A 23,617-nucleotide genomic window follows, 5' to 3' on the forward strand; every position below is an offset into this window, starting at 1 on the left:
ACACATAGTCATACATATATTTTCAGTTCTATGTAACGTGACAATAACCCTCCTGTTATGTTCAAATTTTAGCAACACTTAATGTTTGGGGTCAAATTGACTCCAAATAATTTAATATGCTAAATAACTTTATATTTAAAATAAAATTGTAGCAAAAAACATGCACATTTTTATTTTTTAAATATGAAGTCGGCAACACCAAAGCTCCAAAAATATCAATTTTTTTTATTATTAAAAGCTAGTGCATGGCATCAAGGTAACGTTTCAAGCACACAGGCTCTAAATCAACATGCACTTTTTTAACTCTTTTTCCGCCATTGACGAAGTATCTGTGAAAAAACAGTAAACATCAGTGAGCGTTCAATCCGCAGGGTCAGCCAAAGACTTGGATGGAGGTATGATAAAACATATCACTGTCCCATGATCAGAGATAAAAATAAGCAGAATCGACTTAAACAAGCGCAAAAATGGATCGCCGAGAATGAGATTGCTTTCTGCAATAAAGAATACTGCTCAAGGAAATCCAAGTCACCTGGTCTTCGCCAGGGCCAGATTGGGACTCATTTTCAGCCCTGGAGTTTCATGTCTCAGACCGGCCCACTTTAGTTCACAACTAACTTTATTAAAATAATATAATTAAATAATCAGTAGTATAGAAGTCTGCAACAGAGCACTGTTTTCTGCAGCCTTAGAATTCATTGTATTTTTCAAAAATATCATTTCCAATTCAGTGCAAGTACAGTAGCCTAAAAAAATATGATTTTTGCCATAATTGTGCAGCCCTACCATAAGGTATTTTATTATTATTTAATTAAACTTATTAAACTTATCTCTCCTTTCTTCTTCCCTTTCCCTGCTTTGCTCATAACATTTATGACGCAAAGACGCGCACGGACATGGATACATGCGTGCACGCGTCAATGTGACTGCTTCATCTTTTTTACAAGCGTCATGTGGGTACCTACATTGCATTTAAATCCGTTTTTGCCAGGATTGTCGTTGTAAAGGATTGAACTGCTAAAATTTAACTTGAGATTTACACCGGGGCACAAACGATTTACACTGGGGCACATGCCCCAGTAAAAGGGTTCTAGCGACACCCCTGATGACTTACAATTTGTAATTCATTTTCCATTTAGAGGCCGTTCTTATCCAGTCACGATCAAGTTTATTTTAAAATGCGCGGCAGGCCCCATGAGAGGCTGGCTGCTGTACTTAGGGGTAACGCACATAACTTTTAGAACTTATGGTCTCCATTTATAGATCACCTGCCTTTAGATGTGAGAAAAATAGTCATGGGTGGTAATTAGGGCTATCTGGGGTGTGGTGCCCCCTCCTTTTGGAGGTGGGCATTGCAACTTTGCATCTTAAAAGCAGTGGCGGAGTGGCAATCGGGAGAGTCTGGACTTTTCCCGGTGGGCCGGTAGTGTTTTAAGGCTGTGAGGGCTGGTCTGATAATAGCCGTGCTTTCAGTCTTTAGTCATGCACTCCGGCCACACTAAAACCTATTTATCATATATTTAATATGCTTCAGCGCTCAAAATGTATCTGGCCGTACCGCTCTCTCTATCAAGACCGTCTCCCCTGGAGTTCTATCAGCCAATCAAAAAATAAAGAAAGAGGCTACACAATAGCCAATCAGAAAATAGGACTGTTGTATCTGGGTAAGATTTAACACAACAACCAATAACAAAGCATGGCCTCGCACACGCACAGAGGAATGGAGCTCCGTGCATCACTTTGAGCAGCACAAAGTCTGACCTCCTGTTTTAATGTTACAACAAATGCACAACTTTGACACAAACAATGACAACTTGACTGCTGTTAGAGAATGTTTCCCAGATAATCAGCATCAGTTTTTCACGAGTGTCTGTAACTTAGCCAACAGTTTACAGCCTGTTCAATGACAACATCTGCTAAGAACACAGTTTAAGCCTCGTTATATTTTCGTTATCACACGATGACTGACATTTTGTCACATAAAATATCTCTCTCCAAAGAGGCTTTATAATTTTATAAGCAACTGCTTTGCAACCAAAGTAAGCTTTAGCTTACCTAAAACTAGGGAACTGTCGACTTTAAGATTTTTTAAATAATAGTTATTACACTTGGTATTTCATCATGTTTTGCAGTCATTTTATTGTAATTTTAGATTTCAGCATTTGCTTATTTACAGCGAACCATTTTCTTTTTTTTGACCACAGAGTGCTGGTGGTCTATGAAATTTCCCGGTAGATTTTTGGGTCCCACTCCGCCCCTGCTTAAAAGAATGGTCTGGGTTTTCTGGGTTCTAATGTGTGTGTTTTTTGTTTGTTTGTTTTCCGGTTCCTTCCAAATGACATGTATCGGTCTCCATTTTAGGCTGGAATCTTTTGATGATAGATCTATGCACAGGATATATTAATGTGCCTTTCTGTAGGTTTTGATTGTTAGATTTTGTGTCTAACCACCAACATTATTATTAATAATTGGCTCTATTTTTGCTTTTGTAGTCTCTTCATCTACTTAATTATTATTTTGAATATGTTTATGCATGTATCTTATAATTTATGAACTGTTTTTATTTATTTATTATTTTGCTTTTCTTTGTTTATTTGATGGCAATTTGTCACAAATCTTTAAAGATCTTTTGTTTAAAAAAAAAAGAGGGGCAGGCAAACGCACTCAAATATACACTGTGTGCAGAATTATTAGGCAAGTTGTATTTTTGAGGATTACTTTTGTTATTGTACAACTACGGTGCTCTTGGTCAATTTAAAATGTTAACAAACGCTCAAACCTGAACATTTAAGTAGTAAAAGTGAAATTTTGGCTTTCTTAAAGGCACTCTATGCATTATCAGCATTTTTGTCAAACAGCGAGAGTCGCCTTAGAGTCGCTGGAGAATACTTGCAACTGTCGTAATTTCACACCCCCACTCTGTACACCCCCGAAAATAATGACAAGGTAATGTTCATACAAATAATAGGCTACTGCATAGTCTACTAAACTACAGATGATGGTAATAGCATAATAGGAAGTCTATTCCACGTGTAGAGTAGGCATATAATAATAAAGTAGCCTACTGCGTTTGCTTGCTTATAACATTTTTACATGATTGGAGCTAAATCACAAGTAAACAGTCTATAGTCTATGTCTACTGTATCATTTCATTTGTGTTCTTTTATTGTAATGTAAACATTACAAAATGTCATGACAAAGTTAATTGTGTATGTTGCTTTATTTCATAACATTGGTCGTTATAATGTCACTATACTTGATTATTGCTATTTATCATTATAGTTTGCAAATTGTGCATGTTTACACTATTTACAACCTCTAGGCTTATTTATGTCCTGATAATTATGTGAGATATTGACAACTGTTGTCATGATAATCGTATGACATACTACAAGCAAGCGCAACAACATATAACACCGCAAACAAGTTTACAAATAAGAGATTTACTTACAAGTCCATCAACAAGATCGCCAGATCAGCATCCCATCCAGTGCTGTCTTTTAGCTCACGCCAATGAGTAAAAACCTGACCAAGTGGGACTCTTGTCAAGTTCCTAACGCGGTCAGATTCTCTTTTCCTTTTTCTACTCTCTTCCGAACGCGCTTTTTTAACTTTTAAAGCGCTTAGCATCACGTCTCAAATTCGCGCGTGCAGTTGTTGTTATAGGCTTGATCGACTTCATGCGGCGCTGCAAGAACCGACAGCCGAATGACGTCAAAGTGCCATCTCGGATCATTCTCGCGGTACTTTGACGTCATCCATTGGTCGGTTCTTGCAGCGCCGCACGAAGACGAACAAGCCTAACGTGTGTGACGTCGTTGCCGTAAAGCAAGTCGTGATTCTCGCGAGATTTGTCAGGGGCGCTTCTCTCAAGCTTGCATTGCTGGTTTTTCTAGCGGCATCCTCCCCGAGCTTCAACAGGAGGATGATTCACCCTACTATGACTTTGTTTACCACTGAAATAACTTTGAAGCTATTATATTAAGTTAAAATAACTGCATAGTGTGTCTTTAAGAGAATATTTCTATGTACATCATTACTAGGCATCTACCAGTGTGCAGAACTATCAGGCAACCAAATGAAAAACAAAGATTTCACCATCTCACCTGGGTTCTTCACCTGTCAAAGTGAGGACAACAAACTCTACATTCACAAAAAAAAAAAAATAACAGTCACAAGCCTTCCATTCATGGATTCAGTCAGTTTCTTGATCTGGTCTGAACCAACATTTTGTGCAGACGCAACCACAGCCTCCCAGACACTGTTCAGAGAGGTGTACTGTTTACCTTCACTGTAAATGTCCTGCTTAAGAAGGGCTCAAAAGTTCTCAATAGGGTTTAAGTCAGATGAAGAAGGGGGCCATGTCATTAATTCTTCATCTCTAAGGCCTTTATTTGCCAGCCATGCAGTTGAGTACTTTGATGTATGTGATGGAGCGTTGTCTTGCATAAAAAAAAGTCTTCTTGAAAGATGCAGATTTTTTCCTGTACCACTGCTTGAAGAAAGTGTCTTCTAAAAGTTATTTTTTATTTCCATTTTCAACCCAAAAAAGGTCCAACTATGTCATCTTTAATAATACTTGTCTGTGCCTGCCTGCCTGTATTGTAGAAGACACTTTCTTCAAGCAGTGGTACAGGAAAACGTTTGCATCTTTCAAGAAGACTGATTATTTTGCAAGACAACACTCCATCACATGCATCAAAGTAATCAACTGCATGGCTGGCCAGCAAAGGCCTTAAAGATGAAAAACTAATGACATGGCCCCATTCTTCACCTGACTTAAACTCTATTGAGAACTTTTGAGCCCTTCTTAAGCAGAACATTTACAGTGAAGGTAAACAGTACACCTCTCTGAACAGTGTCTGGGAGGCTGTGGTTGCGTCTTCACAAAATGTTGATTCTGGCCAGATCAAGAAACTGACTGAATCCGTGAATGGAAGGCTTGTGACTGTTATCGAAAAAAGGGTGGCTATATTGGTCACTGAATTTATATTTATTTTTTAATAAAAGTTTATTTGTAAATGTATAGTTTGTTTATTATTCTCACTTTAACAGGTGAAAAAAAACAAGTGAGATGGTAAAATCTTGGTAAAATGTTTTTCATTTAGTTGCCTAATAATTCTGCACACTAATAGTTGCCTAATAATGATGTACATAGAAATATTCTCTTAAGAAAGCCAAAATGTCACTTTTACTACTTAAATGTTCAGGTTTGAGGGTTTGTTAACATTTTGAATTGACCAAGAGCCCTGTAGTTGTACAATAACAAAAGTAATCCTCAAAAATACAACTTGCCTAATAATTCTGCACACAGTGTAGACGCGTCAAACAAAACTCATGTTCACAGGCGAGTGCTTTGAAAAGCAGAAAAAAGCGGCCCGTCCTGTGTTGTCCATGCGTTTTAGATGTTTATGGACCCTAACGCAACAATTACTCTGTGGTCGGAAGTCGGTCCACAATCAACTTGGGCATAAAGCGGTGGGGACATCCCGCAAATTACGCGAATAGGGCTGCCGTGAGTGGTGGCAGCATAGTATGGGGACAGCAACCTTCAACCTGGTGGCATGATAACACCGGCCCTCATGGACAAAAAAACTAACCGGCCAACCGGGAATTCTCCCGGTCCACCCTATGCCCAATCCGGGCCTGGTCTTTGCTAAAAAAGGTTTACAACAGGATGAAACAACTATGGCTTTAGATCACTTTGCCACCATGTCATTTCGTTAGACGGGAAGATCCCGAAGAGCATTATCTTAAAGTTTATGTTTGGGTAGTGATATGCAGATTTGGACCAATCGCAATCTTTGATGGAATTATGGATCGTATTTTTCTGCGAAGACGCAATTATTAAAGAAACCGCTGCTCCATACATTAGGGCAGTGGTTCTCAATCCTGGTCCTGGAGCCCCACTGCTCTGCACGTTTTGTATGTCTCTCTTATCTGACAGACAATGAGATCTCTGCTAATGAGCTGATGATTTGAATCAGCTGTGTTAAACAAGGGAGACATACAAAATGTGCAGAGCAGTGGGGCTCCAGGACCAGGATTGAGAACCACTGCATTAGGGAAACCTTCAGAGTCCACCACTGTTTTTTTCCAGGAAAATGATACGAAACACACTGCTGCAAGCCAAGTCATTGCCACAGAGGGAATAAACTGGGTAAAGAGTCGACCAGAATCCCTGGATATGAATCTCACTGAGATGGTGTGGCATGCTCTAAAAAGATTATATTCAGAAACAAGCAAAACCAAACACCAAATCTCATTTCACCAAAAGCTTATAATTAGGAAATACACACAACACGCTAAACTTATATTCTTCATATTTGTGTTTTAAAGTGGAAATGGTTGTAAAAAGAAAAATTATGCATTCTTACATAATAAGAATAACAATATGATACATTTATATTGTGCTCAAAATGCTTTACATATGGAAAGAGGAATTCTTCTCAACCACCACCAATAAAGTTTCAAAATTCTTCGGCAATTAGGCATTTAACCTCATGTGAAGCGAACAAGAAAACATATGCTTACATACTTTATGGTCGCTGCATGATATCTTCTTTTTTATTTTTACATATTTATATGTATAATACCTTTAATAATACCTTATTTCTTGCGCATAGGCAGTCAGTGGTATAATTGTTTTTATCATTGCAGCCGTAATTCATAATGTAAGATCATAATGTACACACTGTAAAAAATTATTCAGTGGATGTGCAAATATCTCTAAAATAAATTATTAAAATCACTTAATAATATCTCTAAATGTCAAACCAAAATAAATGACTAGAAATAAAACAGATATTTCTGTGTAAAATGTAGATATTTTATTTGATGTATACAACTTAATAATATAAGCATTTAATTTTCAGATTATTTTAATCAATTTGAGAATGCCAGACTTACATTATAAGTAGGCTAGTATATTTTAGTTTTTAAAACTGTAATAATTGCTCATTTCAAATCAATATTATTTTTATTTAACATGCCTAACTTGATTTACTTTATTTTTTTAATAGTTTTACATTGCTTTTATTTAAGTAAATGTAGGCGATAAATAAATAAATAAATAAATAAGTAGAACAAATGTTTATTTAAAAATCCCATAGCCAACAGTTTTCAATCAGCAACAGAGAACTGAGCCTTTTGCGGATGACAAATGCCACAGAAACTCCGCAAAAATCCTGGTAAGTGTTGAGTTTATGAATATTTACACTTAAAATGTGATTTTATTTACTTACTACCTAGTTAAAAGTATAACACATTATCCCAGCAAAATTTATTCAACATCATTGCACATTTTATATTGTGTTTTATACAATGTAAAGTGAAACATAAATTATAAGTACAGTAATAAGGAAAGACGCTTTACAACCATGTTAAAACATTTGAATGCAAAAAGGAACTACATGTAAAATAATATAAATTAGTTAATGATATTGCGCAAATGCTCTCTGTCTTTTCAAGGGTCTTCGCAAAATACCGGTTTGTTATAAGACAAAGGATGCGAGTTTGAGTTGGATTTTGATCAATTCAATTTCAATTTCAAGTTTATTGTCCACAAAAAGTGGAAATTTGTCTTTGGCTCCACAGGTGGATTTCTAAAACACATACACAATGAATCAGGGCCGGAGTGGGACTCATTTTCAGCCCTGGAATTTCATGCCTTAGACCGGCCCACTTTAGTTCACGACTGACTATTAAAATAATATCTTTAAACCCTCAGTAGTATAAGTCTGCAGTAGTGCACTGTTCTCTGCAGCCTTGCAATTCACTGTATTTTTCAAATATATAATTTCATATTCCGTGCAAATGCAGTAAACAATTATAATTTTTGCCATAATCATGCAGCCCTACCATAAGACCATAATATTACTAAAGTAAACTTATTCAAAAACTAAAGGAAACAAATTAGTTTGTTTTCCTCTATATTTCTATTTCTAAAAAATGGTGAGTCTTGAGATTAACTGTTGGGTTGATAACGTTTGGAAACCCACACAAGCAAGATTTATCAAGTATGCATTGGAAACCAGAGGTGGAAAGTAACGAATTACATTTACTCGCGTTACTGTAATTGAGTAGTTTTTTTGTGTATTTTTACTTTTTTGAGTAGTTTTTAAAATCTGTACTTTTACTTTTACTTAAGTATGTTTTATTTAAAGTATTGTACTTCGCTACATTTTAAATCATATCCGTTACTGAGTAAAAAAATATTTTAAAAAGGAAGGTGATAAAGACGCGCAACGGATGTAAATGGGCGGGGCTCGGGGGAACGCGCAAAAAAAAAACATGGAGACGGACGAGACAGGCGCGCGCTAATGCAGACCCGCCTCAGTTCAAATCTTATGAAAGAAACCCCTGGTCATATTTAAGTGACCACTATCCACTGACGCGAAGCGAGTGTTTCATTTCTATGAAAGGTAGGATTCATGCTCTTAAGTACGAAATTGCACGACACGTTTTTAATACCATGCGCATTATCTTCCGAGGTCTAGCAGCTTCGCGTCAAGTCAAACACAACTTCAAAACGTCCTCGAGAATGCGCAGGTCATTAGACATTGCAGAGAGAGAGAGAGAGAGAGAGAGAGAGAGCGCACAAGAGAGAGAGAGCGCACAAGAGAGAGAGAGCACGCGCGCGAGAGAGAGAGAGAAGAATAAAGGTCGTACCCAGGTCAAGGAAGTAAGAAGATAATAAACGTGTCAAATGTATATAGACATGGCACTCATCTCATTATATGCTCATTTAAACTAGATATATAGTTTAATAAAATAATGTATGTTACCAGCAAATCCATCAATTACAACCTTACTATAGTGATTGTATTTACTAGCTGCTGACCACCTTCAAAAGTGCATAACTCACATGTAAAAATCATTAAACAATTCCATAAATGTTTCTTACTTTAAAAAAGCTTTTTATTTTATTAACTTTTTGTTATTGCACTTTCATTGTAAAGATGTTTCTACAATTAAACACAACTAGTTTGAGATGTATATTCCCTTGTCGTTTTTGAACTATACTAGAATCCTCCACCTTTTCCCGCTGTAAAAAAGTAACTTTTACTCTGAGTAAAGTTAAAATGACTTACTTTTTACTTTTACTTGAGTAGATTTTTAGACAAGTAACTTTACTTTTACTTAAGTAAAATATTATTAAAGTAACTTTACTTTTACTTAAGTACAATATTGTATTACTTTTTCCACCTCTGTTGGAAACAAATGGAAAAAATCTGTATCTTTTTTTTAGTACTTAGATCATGTCTATTGCTAAATAACGTAGGCCTACATTGTGTTAAAAAAAGAAAACGTCATGGATATACTTTTGAAACTACTTTTTTCAAATAAACTAATGAGTTTTGCATCAAATAGATTTTTGTTCCTCTTGCAATAAACGATGAATAATGACTATTCATAGAGAATTCATCTAAGACTTGGATAAAAAAAATACGTTTTGTAAATTCTTTTCCTTTTAGAGGCCAGCCCGTTTGTATTAAGATGCGCTCAAGTTTATTTAAAATATAATAGACGCGCGGCCGGCAAGCGCACTCAAAAGACGCGCTCAAGTTTATTTTAAATATAGACGCGCGGCCGGCAAGCGCACTCAAAAGACGCGCTCAATTTTATTTTAAATATAGACGCGTGGCCGGCAAGCGCACTCAAAAGACGCGCTCAAGTTTATTTTAAATATAGATGCGCGGCCGGCAAGCGCACTCAATATAAACGCGTCTGAAACAAAACTCGTGTTCAAGTAAGCGCTTTGAAAACCAGAAGACAGCGGCACGTCCTGCGTTTCCCATGCGTTTTAGATGTCAATGAACCCTAATGCAAGAATTCTTCCAATAAGTGGTCGGGACTCGGGACACAATCAACTTGTGCATAAAGTGGCGGGGACATCTCTCACCCGCAAATACGCGTCATCCCGGTGGCATGACAACACCGGCCCTCGTGGCCAAAAAAAACAGACCGGCCCACCGGGAATCCTCCCGGTTCTCCCTATGGCCAATCCTGCCTGCAATGAATAGACAATAAATACAACAGACAAACAACACAGTAACCCTTACAAACAACACTAGATAACACCTTCACACACCAATATCAAAAAAAGATAAATATGGATATCATGGCCTATTGTGAGTTCAGTAATGATATAGCGCTCGGTATAAATGACTTTTTGTAAATATTTTTGGTTGCTAATGCAGCTGTGTACCTCCTTTCTGATGGTAATTTCCTAAATTCTGTGAATACAGGATGCACTGGGTCCGACACAATGTGGTGGGTCTTACGTCTCATATGTGTAGTATATAAATCTGCCAATTGTCCCTGTCCTTTACCAACAATTTTATTGCCCAGCTTAACAATTCTGGATAGTTTGTTTCTAGGGGTGCACCAAAATTTCGGTCGCCAAAAATTTTGGCCGAAAATGGCATTATCGGTTTTGGTCCGGAAAAAAAATCCAGTCGAAAATGTCAACCGCGCTCCTCCCATCTGTGCGCTAGTGCTTGGGTTTCACTCACGGTGATCAGTCGTCACCCACCCCTCCCCTTCGTACTCAAGCAGGTTTCGGTCGAGCTGTTTGCACGTGTCTGCAAAGATTTAGAGAGAGTCGCGCTAATGTGTCTCATACTGTAATCCATTAACATACATTTGGTGAATAAAGCAACGAAACACATCGTAACATTTTTATGTGGAGAGACTGCTGTGCTGTTTGGGATTCACCCTCCTCTCTCTGGGTGCGCGCTCGTTTAAGTGCCCTAAATAGTGCACATACGAGAGAGACGCGTTAAAAAAAACAAGAAACATAAAATCTCTCTGTTATTGACAGGGCACATATAAACAAAATTATCTCCACAGTATTCTTTTTCTAATAAAAACATTTGTTTATGTCTTAAGTGTATGTATAGATTACAGTCAGATAAACCTACTTAAAGGGATACTTCACCGATTTAGCATTCAGCTTTGTATCTGTAGAAACCCGGCAGTATTACTGAATGACCATGTTTCCCTCCCTCATTTCCCCCTGAGAGGAGAGATATCTGCATTTTGGTTCTGCAAAAAAGTCCTCCGATGATGTAATATGACGATTTTTGCATCATCGGAGGACTTTTTTGCAGAACCAAAATGCAGATATCTCTCCTCTCAGGGGGAAATGATGGAGGGAAACATGGTCATTCAGTAATACTGCAGGGTTTCTACAGATACAAAGCTGAATGCCAAATCGGCGAAGCATCCCCCCAAGTCTGTGTCATTAATGGTAATCAAACAACCCATGACAAAGAGACAAATATATATAAAAAATAATATATTTAATTTATTGTGTTATGATTCATTTAATTTGATTTCTGTACCTAATGCTAATTTCAGACCTTATTAATGTACAACTTTATTCTTTTTTATAAATGTTTGCAATTTCTTTATTGTTTATTAGATTTTTCCCGCCAGCTTTTTGCTGATCCGAAAAATAATCTGATCTGTGCCTCAAAAACTGTTTTTTGATCCATCACACACCCCTAGTAAAGTTAGTACACAGTGATAACCATAAATGCAATTGTACTAATAATAGGCATAATAATTTCTTTCGGTTTTTCGGCCTTGGTTTCCTTTTTTCAGTTTTCGGCCAAGAATTTTTATTTCGGTGCATCCCTATTTGTTTCTGTTCTTAACCCCCAGGTTTCCAAACCAGGTACACATATTGAATGTCAGCACACTCTCAATCAAACTCCTATACACAGTCTCTAGAATTTCCTTTCTGACCCCATATGAGTTCAGCTTCCTAAGTAAATATAGGCGCTGCATTGCCTTTTTAAAAATATACTCAGTGTGTTTAGTAAAACTAAGAGTGGAATCAAAGAATGTTCCTAAATATTTGAACTCCTCTACCTCCTCTACCTTTTTATTATTGATTACAGCAGGTATAAGATCATGGCAGGAATTTTTCCGCCTCATTATCACCATCTCTTTGGTCTTCCCTTCATTAAGGAGAAGGGCACTATCATGGCACCATTTAATAAGCTCCTCAATAACATTAAAATATACAGATTGGTTGACCGTATTCCCAGCCTGCATTAGACCAACAACAACCATATCATCAGCATACTTATACAAGTGACAGGTGGAGTTCATAATATGCATTTCATTGGTATACAAAGAAAACAGGACAGGTGAAAGAACGCAACCTTGTGGTGCCCCCGTATTTAAAATGACAGTCTCAGAGGTAATGCCACTGAATACAACTCTTTGTGGTCGATCTGTAAGGAATTCTTTTATCCACTGCACAAGGAAACTATTTGTGCCAATTTCACAAAGTCTTTTAAATAAAATATGTTTCTGCATACAGTTAAAAGCTGAACTGAAGTCAATAAATAATAGTCTTGCATAGTTTTTTGGCTGCTGCATGTGTTTGCTAACCGTGTTCATCAGTGTCAATGTTGCGTCACCCGTTCCCCGCCCCCTCTTATATGCAAATTGGAGTGGGTCAAAATGTTCTTCAAGTGAGGATGAAAGATGGTTAACTATTACCCTCTCCATACTGGTCAAAGCAACTGGCCTAAAATCATTAAGCTCTGTGGCTTGAGATTTCTAAGGGACAGGAACTATATGTGAAATTTTCCATGACTTTGGAACTTGATGGTTATTCAATAAAAGCTGAAACAGTTTTGTGAACACAGGGGTGAGCTCAAACCTACATGTTTTAATCACCCTAGCCTTAAGTCCATCCGGGCCGGGAGCTTTGCCTAATTTAATTCTGGCTAAAATGGTTGCTACCTCTGTCTCCATCAGTGTTATTGGTGAGTGTGCAGTTGTATTGTTCAATATATCAAAATCAATGTCATCAGAGTTATTATATAAAGGGAGATCAAATCTTGAATAGAATTGATTTAGATCATTTGCAAATGACACCCCTTTATTCTCTAGTGCATTATGTTTCCTCCCCTTCCTTCCCATCATGACATTAAGTCCATTCCAGGCTGCCCTAGCATTACCAGAGCAAAGTTGACTCTCTACCTTTTCTTTATATTTCAGTTTATTTCGCTTTATTATTGACCTCAGTTCCCTCCGTTTCAGCTAAACAAGATCATGTTCCCTATTAATAAAAGCGGCCCTCCTCTCCCTTATACACTTTTTCATTTCTGCAGAGGCCTCTAATTTATCATTAGGGTAGACTGTAATCAGTTTCTTAGTAGTGACATTAGCTTCACAAAAATTCATATATTCAGTAACAGTCTCAGTTACTTCATCCATGTCATTACAACATTCAAAAAACATTTGCCAGTCTGTATCTCCAAAACAATCACGGAGCATCTCCTGACTCCTAACGTCCCATACTTGAATCTCCTTAACAACCGTTTGTTCTCGTTTAACTTTGGCTCTGTATTTGGGAAGCAAATGAATAACATTATGATCCGATTTCCCTAATGGCGCATGGCAAAGTGCTCTGTACGCGTCAGGTATGTTACCAAAGCATCGATCGAGAGTTCTAGTTTCTCTGGTTGGGCAGTTTATATACTGATAAAGCGTAGGAAGATGGTTTGCTAAATCACAGTTATTAAAATCTCTGAGTACAAACACTGGCTGATTTGGTGAACGTAAGAGTGCGGCATTATAGCTTTCAGCTATCCTACCTGCAGCCTCTTGATGTTTTGTTCCAGGTACGTACGCCAGGATGATTGTGATTTGACCAAATTCCCTTGGGAGATAGAAAGGCCGAAACGATACAGTCAGAATTTCGTACTCCGGAGTACAGACTTGTTCCTGAATATGCATCTGCGTAGCCCATTTATTGTCCATAAATATGCATAATCCCCCGCCAATTGATTTCCTTGACAGGAGCTCATCTCTATCTGCCCGTATTGTTGTATATCCATCAATAGATACCGCTGTTTCAGGTTTTAACCATGTCTCTGTTAAGCAAATTAGATTGCATAGCTTGAAATCTTTTTCAAAGTTTACCCGAGCAGCTAATTCCTCAACCTTATTATTAAGGGAGCGCATGTTGGAGAGTGTAATGACAGGTAGAGGAAATCTGGAGCCGCGTCTCCTCAGTCTCGCACGTACTCCTCCTCTCGAACCTCGTTTCTTTGCCTTTATGTTCTTTCTTATTATAGTCATCTCCCTTTGTGTTGTTTCAGAATTTCTGTACAGTCCATAGGAATTAGATGTTCAAATTTGCCGGCTTGGTCCTGCAGCGTCAGCGGCTGATCTCTAGTATAGGTTAAAACAGCGTGGGCATCATGTCCTCTGCTTGAGACGATCGCCGATAGCAGCAACACGATGTAAATTACCAGCCAGGACTTTAAGAATTCCATGTTAAAGCTACTCGTTTTGTTGTTGACAATCAGACCTATCACATTGACGTTTTTTAGACGAAGTTAATGGACTAACGAAGTTAATGAACAAACAAACAGGAAAACCACCTGACGTGAAGCGCTGGGTCAGCAGATGTACCACGCCCCGGAAATACATAGATGAAGACTGGGTATGTGACTGTTTATGCCACTGGGAAAAGAAAACTTGCGTGCCTGTGTATAACATCAAAGTACTGCCAGAGCACTAAGAATCTCTGTCATGTTACTTCAATATAATACAGTATGCTCAGCATGGTCAGTACAGCCTACATGAAACACAACATGTTTGGTATTTCCTGCGGCAAAGAGATAATCCCCCGTTATGCAGAATCCCAGAGAATGCCGCAAGTGCCAAAAAAAAAAATGCTTGCACGATTCTTCTCTCTGAGACGCACATTTTTAAAGGCCACATCTGTATGTTACAGTGCTGCTATGAACTGGCAAATGACTTAGGGCATTTTCACATCTGTAATTCGGTTCATTTGGTCCGGACCAAGAGCAAAAAATTATACATTGTAACTTTTTCAGCAGTTTTGGTTCCATTTCACACCACACTGATTGCTCTGATCCGCACCAGTTGAAACAAACCAAAATTCTGTCATGTGATAAGATCAACATTACTCATTGGCCATATTTCCAATATTTGAACGTATTTCCTAAACGGCTTCTCGATTGGTCAGAATCAACGTGCGGGAAATTCCAACGGAACCCCCGGAAGAAAACAAAAGAAGGATAATACAGCAGACACCACGGACAGACGGCTGCGTGCTGTAATTATGTCTCAGTGGTTGTTATACATAGTTTGTATACAGCACTCTCTAGACAAACCGTTCATTTTCAGAATTAATCGTGGATGCGGCTTGAAAACAACATTTAATGCACTACAAACGGCGAAGACAAAAAATTTCTGAGGCTCCGCCCGCACCTCCTCGCAACTCCAGGTATGTCCGCGATCTGTCATTGTGCTAATATTGCTAATAGAAACTGTCAACGAACACTTCCTTATCCGATAATGCACTGCGCAGTTGACTACGGCAGCTGGTTTAGTCCAAAATGCGCAGTACTTTTGCAGTTAGGTCGGTTTGATCTCGGATCATGTTCTCACCACAAACAAACCGCTCTAGAGTTCGTTTGAAAGTGTACCGAGACCACCTCTGCAAGGTGGTCTCAGTCCGCTTTTGGTGCACACCAGAGTTCGATTGCTGCATTCTCACCTGCCCAAACGAACCGTACCAACTGAGCAATCGAACTCTGGTACAATTCAATCGAACTAAACAAGGCAGGTGTGAAAACCCCTTAAGTTAACAAATACCAAAATCAAACAATTTCTAAAATACATTGTTGTAGTACCTTGACTGGAAGATGTGATACTGTCAGAGTATCTATGCATTTTTAGCTGAGCCTGGGATAGATTACACAATCCGATGACGGAACAGCACCTTTGTTTCAGTCCTGCAAGCATAACAATAAATGATAAAACATAATGATTGTGTTAAACATAATGCTTATTAACGGTGTATTACAAGAAACAGGATCAATATTCAATTAAACAACACCAACAACAGTGACACACATACTGGTCCTGACTTCCGGTTTAATTGGATTAAAAGTTTCATTAAGAATAATGACAATTTTATACTCAAAATATAAAGCATCTGTGAGTTAATTAATTATATAAACACATACTCACCCAAACTAATACTTCTGATAGCATCCTCATATTTTTTTTCCAACAGAGCTTTAACACCAAGGCCAAAGTGAGCAACTGAGTTGCCTGGATCTAACTCTGAGAGACGGCTGAAGCAGTGGAAAGCTTCCTCACTACAGTCACCTACAGTATCAAAAAAATTGAAATATAGCTGAAACCAGCAATTACGGGGTCACGCCCAACAATGACACAAATGGCCAAAAGTGAATTTGAAAAGGCACCTTAAAGCATTAATTTAAAAAAATTCCACAGATATTAGCAAGAACTGCTATTTTTAAATCTCAAAACCACTAGGTTGTGCTGAGACAAAGCCTTGCCCATGTCAATAAAACAAATGTTTTGCAAAGATACAGCTTCAAAAACATTTTGGCATGTGACGCCCAAAATAGCAGAGGATTGTTTGACTCGGCATGCCTCAAGGAATTTTCCAAGATGACTGTCATGATTTTGGATCCAAGTTTGCAGTAGTTTTCAGTGAAGTCTTAACCAAACCAAGTTTTGTAGCGATAGTCAAATGGCGTTAAAAATACTGAACTTAACCCTGAAGAGATCCTTAGGGCGCACTCACACTATCCAAACCAAACCGCGCTCGGGCGCGTTTGACCCCCAAAGCCTGGTTTGTTTGACAAGTGTGATCGCTCTGTTCCGCGCCCGGGCGCGGATTGGTTAATCGCGCCACGGCCGGGTTGCAGAGGTGGGCCGGAGCGCGGTTCACTTGGGATCAGGTGCGGAAGGCTGTGGTGTGAGCGCATTCGCGCCTGAGCGCGATTCAAAAGATGAAGACGTCAGCTGCGCGACCACTCACCTTCATCTGCCACCGTAAAAACCTTTTGATGCGCGCAGCGGGGTTACGTGAATGTCCGAGCTGCGCACGTGACAGATCAACAAAGCAATATGATGACATGTGAGAAGGCTGTCTTTAATCGCGCACCAAACGACTCCGAATAAAAAACACAGACTTATCATTACGGTGGGTTCCAGTGTTAAGAGAGAGCTTTACTTCCTGCTTTTTTCAAAACAATCGCATTTTAATGACGAAAGCGCGCCCGGACTCGGATCGATAAAAAAGTACAGTGTGAGTGCGTGCACCTGGGGGAGTAGGGAGGGGTGACAATCGCGCTGGGGCATGGTTTGGTTTGGATAATGTGAGTGCGCCCTTAAAAAAAGAGCATTGAAGATGGGTCGAGGCTGGGTCTTCCAACATGACAATGACCCGGAGCACACAGCCAGGAAAACCAAGGAGTGACCCTGTAAGAAGCATATCACGATTCTGGCATGGCCTAGCCAGTCTCCAGACCTAAACCCAATAGAGAATCTTTGGAGGGAGCACAAACTCCGTGTTTCTCAGTGACAGGCCAGAAACCTGACTGATCTAGAGAAGATCTGTGTGGAGGAGTGGGTCAAAATGCCTCCGGCAGTGTGTGCAAACCTGATGAAAAACAGGAAACATTTGACCTCTGTAATTGAAAACAAAGGCTACTGTACCAAATATTACCATTGATTTTCTCAGGTGATCAAATACTTATTTGCAGCTGTATCATACAAATAAATATTTTAAAAAATCATACATTGTGATTTCTGGATTTTGTTTTTTCAGATTATGTCTCACAGTGGACATGCAGCTACAATGACAATTTCAGACCCCTCCATGATTTCTAAGTGGGAGAACTTGCAAAATAGCAGGTTGTTCAAATACTTATTTTCCTCACTGTATATAAATAAATATGAATATTTTATAAATGCACACATCTTTCAACAACTAATTACTACTCATACATTTACAACAATAAAACATACTTAATATATATTAAACGAGATATAGTGTATTTAAAATTAAATTTAAAAATTACCAGGAAATTAACAAGCCTAACTCGAAGAAAAAGCCAAAGAAAAGTAATGAGTTTTTAACAATGATTTAAAGGATTCCAGAGTTTGGCAAGTTCTGATATGGACTGGCAAGTTGTTCCACAAGTTAGGGGCAGCTACACTGAAGGCTCGATCTCACCTCTGATTTTTAGTCTGCTTCTCGGTACATCCAAGAGGGCAAGATTAGCGGATCTTAGCGCTCTAGCCGGGATATGAGCGTACAGAAGCTCTGTTAAATATAATGGAGCCAGGCCATTTAAGCATTTAAAAGTCAGTAATACAATTTTAAAATCAATCCTATAATGAACAGGGAGCCAGTGGAGGTGACGCAACACAGGTGTAATATGGTCCCTCTTCCTCGTTCCTGTCAAGATACGAGCAGCCGCATTCTGGACTAACTGTAGACGCTGAATCGATGACTTATCTAATCCCACGTACAACCAGTTACAGTAGTCAAGGCGAGAGGTTATAAGAGCATTTATCACCCTTTCTAGATCTTTAGGATGGAGATATGCCTTTACCTTGGCTATAGTTCTCAACTGGAAAAACATGATCTGACAGTGGCAGATATTTGTTTATCAAACTTAAATGCACTTACACAACACCAAGACTCCTCAAAGTTGAACAACTGTTTGAAGCCAAGGGGCCCAAGATAATTTAAATCAAGAGGTTTAGGGTTTCAAAATACTATAATCTCTGTCTTGTCTCCATTTAAATTTAGAAAGTTTAAATTCATCTGTGTTTTAAAGGGGGGGTTTAATGGTATTTCAAGCATTCTGACTTATTAACACAGTTATAGAGTTGTTTCCTCATGCTACACGTAGGCAAAGTGTCAAAAATGCAGTTGGGCGTGTTTCAGAGTATTTCTGTGCCGAATGCACTTCGCCAGGGTTCGTACAAGTTTCGGCTAGTTTTTTTCGATTACGGTTCTAACTGACGTTTCAGGGGTTTTTGATACGTATCACTTCTTTATATGGGCTTTCGCCGGAAAACTTCCCCCGGAAAACCCCGCCCAGCCGTCAGTCAGCGGGAGACGCTAGAGCTTGCTAACAGCTTATCACGCCACTCAGCTTTGTTTAATTTCAAAAGTCAACAATGGCACAACAAGAAGTGTGTTTTTGGATGTAAGGAGAAGACATCCAGCCTTATGGAAACAATGGATATAGTTTATTATCCGGATTAGCAGCGGAGTTTTGCGTGTGTGTTTGATGCGGTGGATTTTCAGAACCGGGTCATGACGAGTTACACGTGGTAAGTAACACTTCTGTCTTATGTTGGAAATAGGCGCGTGTATATTAAATAAATGACACGAACATGTAGTAAATCATAAGTTAAAACAGGGTTGTATAGTGTTGCATGACTCGTACTCGCTCCTCCCGTGTTCTAACTCCTCCTTCTTCATTTTTTCGTACGTTATTGGAAAGATTCGGTAAAGCTAATCTTTCTTTTATAAATCTGATTAAACTAAAGACTCTTCAGAGATATAAAGGATGTCATACTACTCTATAGGTTCTCGAGATTAATATCAGAAATGCAGAAACAGCGTGTGTTACGTGAGCTTTAATGTCTTTCATACAATCAAACAGGGGATGCAGATTTTTTACGTTCAAGGGCAAATAAATTTGAATGTCATCTGCATAACAGTGAAAGGAGACCTCGTACCTTTCAAAAATGGAGGCAAGGGGCAGCATATACAAAGAAAAGAAAATAGGGCCTAAGACGGAACCTTGAGGGACACCACAGATAAACGGAACCGTCTCAGATAAAAAAATCACTGAGTTGGACAGAGAAGCTCCTGTCAGTTAGATAAGATTGAAACCACCTCAGTGCAACACCTTTGATTCCCACACAACTCTCCAAACGTGCCAGGAGAATTGAGTGGTCCACGGTGTCAAAGGCCGCAGTAAGGTCTAAATGCACTAAGACAGCAGAGGCTCCTGAATCAACAGTTAAAATCAAATCATTAAAAACTATCAACAATGCAGTTTCAGTACTATGACGGGATCTAAAGCCGGACTGGAACTTTTCATAAATATTATTACTAATTAGAAAAGTTTGCAGCTGCATAGAAACTACTTTCTCCAAAACTTTAGAAAGGAAGGACAGTTTTGAAATAGGCCTGAAATTAGAAAGAACAGCAGGATTAAGATTTTCCTTTTTTAAAAGCGGTTGCACAAAAGCATGTTTAAAAACTAACGGAACCTGACCAGAGACAAATAGGGGATGCTATCTGAGGGACAATTTGTAGGCCGTAGTTTATGCACCACCTCAGATAGGGATAAGATTGATATGGGCTCAAACATTTACACACACACACACACACACACACACACACACGATGTAGACAAAAACTTTTATTCTGCAAAAGATTAGTTGCGATTAGTTGTCATGCAGCTCTAATGTTGATATATTTAAAGAACATCATTTTCTAGAAGGCATTAAACTTTTGTAAAATTAGGCATGGGCCGGTTTCTGGTTTATTTACTTCAGGACATTTACTTCAGGACAGTACTTAAGTACAATTTTGAGGGATCTGTACTTTACTCGAGTATCATTTTTTAAGGGGGTACTCATGACTTTACTCAAGTACATTTGAGAGGCAAATATTGTACTCTTTACTCCACTACATTTCTATCCATGACCACAAGTACCATTTACTTCTATTAAACAAAAAGGAAAAATCTTGGAAACCCTCAATTTGTTGTTTCCCTTTTCTCAAACTTGATTGGATTGTGCAGGCGCCACTGATTGGGACAGCCTATTAGCAATCACCTTCAGCTTTCCGCCAAAGTCACCATGGTCAGATTTAGATAAGAGACGAAACCATGGACGAAACAATGGGTCCATCCCAGGAATGTGCTAACCAGTGGCCCCACTTCGCCAGTCTATTTCAATTTTCTAAACAAGTTAATGATAGTTTTCGCTTTAAGTGTTTAATGTGTTTACCAAAACAAAACTTCATCACCGCCTACAAAAAAATCAACCCCTTGAGCGGCAAGAATCACTGGTTATCCCGGATAATTGTTGTTCAAAATGAATTACTCATCAAAACATCACACTCTTACTTGATCTGGACAAACTCAGCATTACAAGAAAGATTTAAGACTCCAGCTTTGATATTTGACCACTGTTTATGATTAAACTGGTTTGCAGTGACAATATTTTCTTAATTTATGCCAGGAGTGCAAAATAATTATGTTGGCTTGAGTAAAGCCAACATACTTTTGTTGCACTTAAACTTTTTATTATTATTCTTCCTTTTCTTCTGAGACAAAATTTCTAACTCTAACTCGTCCTAGAGCTTTCAAGCTACAGCCACCAAACTTTGGACAGACGTTCGGTCTGATCTGACGAGGTGTGCTATATCTTTTCTAACTGATGGGACCTTCCGAATTCCTAAACGGGGCGCTCAAACACCCCAAATTTTCCATTGACTTAACATTAGACCTGTTTGAGTCGTGACTTACTCGGTTCTTTAACCTGGATCTTTAAATTAACTCATGAGTCGCGAGTCTCTAGTGTCATTAACCCGGATCAGTTGAGTCCTACTACAATTCAATGTAAAACCATAAACAGCGCCACCACACATACAAACCTCTTTCAACATTATTGATGAGACTTCGCTCGCACTACAGACCCACTCGTATCCAGCTGAGCTGCGCGAGAACTGACCCGAGATTCTCACTCAGAGCCGGAAACATTGCAAACTCGAGAGACCTGCGAATCTGCTCTGACTCGAGAATCTCTCAACTCGTAACCGGCTGGTCCGTAACCGGCTGATCCGTAACCGGCTGATCCGTAACTGGCTGATCCACGCAAACTGTCTCTTCGGCTCTGGGGGCTACATAAGCAGGACACAGTTTTTTTTCTATATTATTATGCTATTATTATTAGGCCTATTTTTTTTAAATGGTCGACCATACACACCAAACCTAAAACTTATAAGCATGTTATCTCAGAAGTGAAAGGCTTTTGTTGTGGATTTGCTTTTGAGGAGACTGCAGTCGCTCTATAGATCCACTAACCGGCTCCGGCTGATCCACGCGAATCAGCCGGTTAGTGGATCTGTAGAGTGAGTCCCATGGTCTGCGAGTCTGCAATGTTTCCGGCTCTGAGAATCTCGAGTAACGTGGATCAGCCGGTTACAAGTGGGTCTGTACTGAGTTTCCTTGGCGATTTAGCAATACTGACTCAAGTGATTCAAGTGACTCACACAACCCGGATCACTTTAGTGAGTGACTCACAATAACCCGGATCCTTAAAAGGAGTCGAGTTTGCCAGGCCTACTTAACATTGAGACAAACTTTGACGGGTCATAGCTGCGAGTGAGAAACTTGTAGAAACTTTTGGCCTACCACATTTAAGGAGGCTGACAGGCTCTGTAAGAACATACATCACAATGTGGTGTAAGCTGTACCCCTGGGGTGTAAGAGGCCCCCAAAATTTCCCATTGACTTATAATGGGGCAGGAAACATGCCCATATAAGGGAATAAAAGCATCCCAGATGAAATATCTTCACTAGAGTGCCGTAGAGACATGGGGGTGGGCTCATTTTACTCAGTCATCCAATCGGTCTCTTAGGATCACCCCAGAGCTATTAAGCCCCGCCCCTAGCAACAATTTTGGGTACCCTAGCAACATCTCCCATAGACTACCATTAAAAAAATGCCCAGATGGATATCTTTGCAACAGAGTGTCATAGAGACATGGGGGTGGGCTCATTTTACATCCAATCAGTCTCTTAGGATTCTTATTGAGGTATTAAACCACGCCCCTAGCAACCAAATATGAGCACCCTAGCAACATAATAAACAAAGCCTTACATATCTGGATCTGTGGCTGGTTGTATAAACATAGCCGTGACGTTAAGACTACGTCTTAAGAATGATTCTGACTAACTAGCAATTAGTTAGGGCTAATCAGTCTTATTATTTGGACTTAGAAAGGTAGATTGGTCTAATTTATGTAACATACTTAAAACAGTTATGATCAGTCTTGAAGAAAAAAATTCATGACTAACTTTTAAGACTAGTCTTAAAGTTTTATGCAACCGGCCACTGAACATCATAGAGACATGGGGGTTGGGTCTTTGGGTCATGTTAGCTTCATGCTAGCATCATGCTAAGTCATACTAGCTTCATGCTAGTTTCATGCTAGCTTTATGCTAATTTCATAATAAATCTTGTTAGCGTCATTCTAAATCATGCTAGCTTCATGTTAAATCTTGTTAGGTTCACGTTAAATCATGCTAGCATCATGCTAATCATGCTAGCTTCATGCTAAATCATGCTAGCTTCATGCTAAATCATGCTAGTTTCATGTTAAATCTTGTTAACTTCACGCTAAATCATGTTAGCTTCAAGCTAGCTTCATGCTAACTTCATGCTAATCATGCTAACATCATGCTAACATCATGCTAATCATGCTAACATCATGCTAGCTTCATGCTAATCATGTTAGCATCATGCTAGCTTTATGCTAATCATGCTAGCTTAATGTTAATCATACTAACATCATGTTAGCCTCATGCTAATCATGTTAACATCATGTTATCATGCTAGCATCATACTAGCTACATGCTAGCTTCATGTTAGTTTCATGGTAATCATGTTAACATCACGCTAGGTTAATGCTAATCATGCCAATATCATGCTGGCATCATGCTAGCTTCATGCTAATCATGCTAACTTCATGTTA

At 38.9% G+C, this 23,617-nt stretch overlaps 1 protein-coding gene across 3 annotated transcripts in view; it reads right to left on the reverse strand.

Annotated features, from left to right (window-relative positions):
• The window catches only part of skic3 (SKI3 subunit of superkiller complex), a 244,054-nt gene that overhangs the window by 189,825 nt on the left and 30,612 nt on the right, over window positions 1–23,617 (reverse strand). For all 3 annotated transcript variants that reach the window (XR_012365143.1, XM_073860218.1, XM_073860219.1), the window contains exons 9-10: window positions 16,036–16,176; window positions 15,696–15,797 (exon numbers count right to left, since the gene is read on the reverse strand). Coding sequence is in view for 2 of the 3 variants with exons in the window: in XM_073860218.1 (XP_073716319.1) it covers window positions 15,696–15,797; window positions 16,036–16,176 (243 nt within the window). In the remaining variant the exon portion in view is untranslated. The remainder of the gene's footprint in view (window positions 1–15,695; window positions 15,798–16,035; window positions 16,177–23,617) is intronic.

Source organism: Misgurnus anguillicaudatus, chromosome 22 (assembly GCF_027580225.2).
Source record: "Misgurnus anguillicaudatus chromosome 22, ASM2758022v2, whole genome shotgun sequence".
NCBI classification, from domain to species: Eukaryota; Metazoa; Chordata; class Actinopteri; order Cypriniformes; family Cobitidae; genus Misgurnus; species Misgurnus anguillicaudatus.